The 6,000-nt window shown below is 37.2% G+C and overlaps 1 protein-coding gene across 2 annotated transcripts in view; it reads left to right on the top strand.

The window, feature by feature from the left end:
* Positions 1-2,337: 2,337 nt before the first annotated feature.
* Positions 2,338-6,000, top strand: part of LOC105918635 (zinc finger protein 638) — a 78,518-nt gene continuing 74,855 nt past the window's right edge. The window contains exon 1 of one of the 2 annotated variants that reach the window (XM_036136700.1): positions 2,338-2,605. In XM_036136700.1, the coding sequence (XP_035992593.1) occupies positions 2,538-2,605 (68 nt within the window). In that variant the 5' untranslated portion in view covers positions 2,338-2,537. The remainder of the gene's footprint in view (positions 2,606-6,000) is intronic. The other variant, XM_036136705.1, reaches the window with a different exon arrangement.

The following is a 6,000-nucleotide window of genomic DNA, read 5'->3' as shown; positions in this document are numbered from 1 at the left end:
TTGATCAAGAGATGGTTTCTTAAGTAAAGGTTTAATAACAGCTACTTTAAAAGCCTGTGGTACATATCCATTTACCAAGGATAGATTAATCATGTCTAAAATAGGACCACTGATCAGAGGGAATACCTCCTTAAACAACTTGGTTGGTTGTTGCATAAGCTGGCTAATGCATCCAGGAGGCATGGCCTTCACTCACTGACTGAAGGTTTCATGCTTCAACAGCTGACACTATAGCTTCACTCATGATGGCATCCTTTAGCAATGTTCAAGATGTGCCAGCTCCTCGTAAATTAAAATATTTTACATATTAGTTATTGGTCTTCATACGGACCAAACTAAAACCAGATTGCTTCATTCCTTTGGAGCACTTAACTTGGTGCTTTACTTTTTGTCATGGTATATTATTTATTCTTAAAAAAGAAGAAAAAAACGGCAAGGAATTAATGGCATCTGAGCAGTTTGTGGAGTTCCTTCACATGTTCCCGTCTGTGTCCTGTCTTTATTTAGGGGATGTTATTTCCCCATGCCTGCGATAGACTGGCGACCTGTCCAGGGTGCCCATTGACAGTTGGAGATAGACACCAGCACCTCTTGCGACCCCACAAGGGATAGGCGTGTTAGAAAATGGATGGATGGATCTCCCCATGCTTTTCATCTCAATAACAGAACTGTTCCACACTGAAATACTCCAGTCATTACCTTACAAATAGCTACTGAAAGAGTAAAAAGCAGTCAAATCAGTCAGTCTTTCCCATCTTTATTAGAGTTAGAAAATCTTGACCAAATATTTTAAGGCATGATGTTAATCCTAGAGGTTGCTAATATCAGAAGACATGAAATGGTGAACATATGTTGGACATGCCAGTGTTGAAACCAGACACTGGTTCTTAAATTCTCAAATTAACACTTTACCTCACACAATACCAAATGTGCTTACCAGTGAGCTGTTATGACGCTGTAAGCAGTGACGTTTCAGCAGTGGCGTTTCTTGGTTTACAGTTTGAGGCCATGATTAGGTCTTGGCTGATTTCTGCTGTGACATTTGTTGGCCCAGGGGTTGCAACAGACTATAGTCCTGACCTTTCCTCAGGCACAAGGTTACTAACAGGCAAACCAGGAATTCACATACTGTCATGGTGGCCTGTCAAAACAAATGATGTAAAATGTACACCCAGATACAGTTACAGCATAGCAACCTAGTGTGAAAAGTCCCGCTGTCTGTCTAGATGGGTTATACTATACATACAATTTTAATGGTTCACTGGAAAAATAACCCAAATTTAGCATAATTAATTAAATACTCAGATATCTAGGTACCTTGAAAAAGAACAGTAGCATCTTTCCTTGACTGAGAGAATGAAACATCTTATTTTGCTGTTCTTTCACTGTGAATACCAGTGGAAAATATTAACTTACTATATATGACGCATTTATTTTAATACACCAAATTTGTTAGATCTAATGAAAAAATGACCAAATTCTGGGATTTTCTTCAGTTTTATATGTCTTATTTCAACCATGTTCTCTCCACCCCAGACTGGGTCCAGATTAACTTTCCAATTGTTAAGGATCCGAAGCTGAATCTGGACTTGCAGAAAGGCTGGTTTATTTGGTAGAAACTATAAGTGCAAGTCTGTTGCGGTTTCCTATAAGATGTGGAAAAGGTAACGGTTTGGTCCATTACAGTTCTGGAGGCACTGTTGTTAAATGTTAGTGTTGCCATCTATCATTCAAGCACTGCTCCTCCTAATTACATTAGCCCCTCCACCAACACCCCGACTCGCTTCTAATCCAGAGATGAACACATCCCCCTTAACCCGCTAACCCGTCCTCTCACGTGTCGCTCTATCACCTTACATCATTCCAAGCCATCTTCCCTATCATGTGCCTCCGTTTAGACTCACCATTTGCCCCCTGAATCAGCGGTGTGCTGTAATGGAGACCCTGAACCTGTGACTCGTTTCCCACCACCCAGTACAAAAAGGGGATATCCCAAGATGTTTCCTGATTGGCTAAAAGAGATGATTCTAAAGGTAAACTGAAATTTGAAGTTTTGAATAAATATAACTGTAGTTTGTTGAAAAGCCTGAAAGCATAAAACAACAATATATGTATATCACTTTTTAAATATATCACAACTAATCAGATTTCAGTTTCACATGAGGTAGAACACTTCTTTGGTATTCATTTCTCTCACTTTAGAGGGTCATAAAAAGTCCTGTCATTAAAGCAGAAAGGGTAAAAGTGAGAATATGTGAAATGCCAGAGAAGGGAGGGAGAGGGGAGAAAACAGAGCCAGCAAGGTCACATCATTTCACACTGGACTGGCTGTGCATAGAGGCGCACTCATTGAGCAAACTTCCCCAGTCAAGTGTTTTTCTTTGACCTTACATGTGATAAAGGCAGGTTTCTGAAATCTTTATGTTTTCAATTGTTTGTCTCTGTTTTATCTGCGCTCGACCCTCTAGACTGTGCTGTGAAACATAATCAGTCTTTCTTTAAAGGATTATGATTCAGGTTTTCAGGGTGATCTAGAGATGCGGAAGATGCAGAAAAAGAAGCTGGCTCTTGGAACAAGCACTAATCTTAAGAGAGCAACTCATCGGTGAGTAATAGAATAATCAGTTGTTTCAAATCTGTTCTAGATCAGATAGTGTCAGGACGTGACATTAAAACTGTCCTCATCTTTTTATCATAAGATTTCACAATGTGGTGATGATGAGGTCACACAGTATTTTGTACTAGAGAACATTATGCTTTGTAATCAGATATAAAAATATGTGTCATATGTTTCATGACAACAGATAACTGGAAAGTTACATTTGACAATGTTTTTAAAACTAGAACAACGGGCATGAAAACAACGCATGAGTAAGGTTTTAAAGATAACACTGAATTTTACTATAGAAAAATGTCTTTAATCTTTTCCTTTTTAAAACCTTTGTTCTTTTTGTCCTTCAAGCAGTTGTAAAGTTACTTTCTAAAAGTGGACAACTTGTCCACTGCTTTTTCTCACTCCAAATTTCAGGTAAATTTGATTTGCAGTGATTCAATTTAATTCCATTTATTCATACAGCGCCAGTTCACAACATGTCATCTCAAGGCACTTTACAAAATCCATGATATTAAAATCATCAAGACAGGTTGGTTCAAAAGTTTTCCATCTAAGGAAACCCAGCAGATTACGTGGAGTCTTTGACTTGCAGCATTCACTCCTCCTAAATGCACATGAAGCCACAGTGGAGAGTCGCTGGCATTGTGTCGTTGACTTAGCAACAATCCCTCATACTGAGTATGCATGTAGCAACAGTGGAGACGAAAACTCCCCATTAACAGGAAAGCAAAGCCTCCAGCAGAACCAGACCCAATATGAATGGCCATCTGCCATGACCAACTGGGGTTTGAGAAGACAGAGCAAAGACAGAAAAGAACACAGAAGTACATGTACCAAAATAAAAATGTAATGGCAGACTAGTTTAATTAGTGGCTTTATATAGGTGAGAAATGCAGTTAAGCAGATAGGCTCTGAGCCAGTTTTCAAGTCTGGAGGGTAATAACTACAATTCTTTTGAACATTTAACCCTTAGTTGCCCTTATCCAAACTGCAAAGCAATAAAACCTTGTATAAAACTTTGTATCGTCCACCAGGCCTTTATTCTCAGTTTTTAGATCAGTTCTCAGGCTTCTTATCTGATTTAGTGTTAAACACTGACAAGGTTATTATAGTGGGGGATTTTAACATTCATGTTGACACTGAATGTGGTAGCCTTTAATACTATCCTAGATTCAATTGGATTTGCTATAAGTCTGCATTAACCGACGCATTTTTACCTTCATACTTTGGACCTTGTGCTTACATATGGCATTGATTGTGAATAATTAACAGTACTTCCTGACAATCCTGTCCTATCTGACCATTTTTAATAAGCTTCCAATTCAATTTAACTGAGTTCTTCACCCCCAAAAGATTTCATTATAGTAGATCTTTATCAGATAATGCTGTATCAAACTTTAAGGAGTCTGTCCTTCTTTTAATTTCCTCAGTATAACAGAAATACCCAGCAGATGGCAGCAATGTTATTTCTTTCCATTTACAAATTGATGGTTTCATTGATGGTGTCACTCCTTCGTTGCGTGTTGCATTAGACAACGTAGCCCCCTTGAAAAAGACCATAATTATTCACAGGAAGCTGGCTCCCTGGTTTAATTTAGAGCTATCTTTTTTGAAGCACAATGTTAGGAAATTGGAGAGAAAATGGAGCTCTACACATCTAGAAGAATCCTACCTAATCTAGAAAAACAGTCTATTGTTTTATAAAAAGACCCTTCGCAGAATTAGAGCAGCATGTTTTTCATCATTAATTGAGGAGAATAAAAATAATCCTAGATTTCTCGTCAGTACAGTTGCCAAACTTACCCAAAATCATAGCACTGTTGATCCATCCATTCCCTTAGCTCTCAGCATTCAAGACTTTGTTGTATTCTTCATAAATAAAATTGATTCTATTAAAATAAAATAATTGGCATCCTCCCAAACATGATTACCTCATCCTCAGTAAGACAACGTTGGAAGAATCTTTAAAAACTGATCGGTGACCTGTTTGAACTGTTTAGACGCAGTACAGCTTTCTGAATTATCTAAAATTTTAGCTTTATCTAAACCTTCAACTTGTATGTTAGACCCAATCCCATTCAAGCTATTTCAGGAAGTATTCCTTTTGATTAATGTCCCTATTTTAGACCTGATTAATCTATTCTAGTAAATGTATATGTACCACAGGCTTTTAAAGTAGCTGTTATTAAACCTTTACTTAAGAAACCCTCTCTTGATCAAGATGCCTCAACAAATTACAGACCTGTATCTAATCTTTTCTTATCTAAAATTCTTGATAACGTAGTTGATAATTAGGTATGTAAACATTTACAAAGTAATGACCTGTCTGAAGAGTTTCGGTCAGGCTTCAAAACTCAACATAGCACTGAAACAGCTCTGGTGAAGGTCACTAATGATATTCTCATGGCCTCAGATAATGGACTTGTGTCTGTACTTGTCCTGCTTGATCTCAATGCTGCGTTTGATACAGTTGATCACAATAGTCTCCTAGAAAGACTTAAACATACTGTAGGGATTACAGGAAAAGTATTAGGCTGGTTTAAATCTTATCTGACTTATCTGATCCCAGTTTGTCAATGATGATTCTTCTTCTAACTCTAGGGTCACTTGTGGAGTACCACAGGGTTCAGTCCTTGGGCCAATTCTCTTTACTATATGTATGATTCTGATTGGTAAAATTATCAGACAGCATTTGATTAATTTCAACTGTTATGCTGATGACGCTATATTTATCCATAAATCCTGATGAATCCAATCAATTACTTCGACTACAGGCATGTTTTGATGACATCAAAACCTGGATGACTTTAAGACAGAAAGACAAGACAGACCTCAAAAAAAAATTTCTTAATCAATTACCAAATCTGGATGCCATCAAATTGGCCTCTGGTAATAAAGTAAAAAATCTTGGTGTTATTGTTGACCAAGACATGTAATTTAAATCCCATATTAAACAGGTTTCTAGTGGGTTTTTTTTTTCACCTCCGGAATATTGCAGAAATTTGAAATATTCTGTCCAGGAGTGACGCTGAAAAACTAGTCCATGAATTTGTTACTATTGTAATTCTTTACTATCAGAAAGTCTACAAAATGTAGTTCAAAGACTTCAGCTGGTCCGAAATACTGCAGCAAGTGTTCTGATGAAAATTAACAAGAGAGATATTGTGCTATTTCACACTGTTTAAAGTTATTTAACAGCACTGGCGTTCTTTTAACAGCAAACTCTGCACACATATAGAATAAATGAGTGACAACTTCTCTTTAAGTTCAAGAATTTATTAACAGAAATAAAATTAACATCCAAAGAACATCACTATGTAATGCTGTTTATCTGAATTTACACAATATTTTAATCAACAAATCCTCTCTACGAGGCTAGTGAAACT

Source organism: Fundulus heteroclitus, chromosome 5 (assembly GCF_011125445.2).
Source record: "Fundulus heteroclitus isolate FHET01 chromosome 5, MU-UCD_Fhet_4.1, whole genome shotgun sequence".
In the NCBI taxonomy this organism is placed as follows: Eukaryota; Metazoa; Chordata; class Actinopteri; order Cyprinodontiformes; family Fundulidae; genus Fundulus; species Fundulus heteroclitus.
The sequence above is the reverse complement of the archived record's forward strand: the minus strand, read 5'-3'. Positions and strand labels throughout refer to the sequence as shown.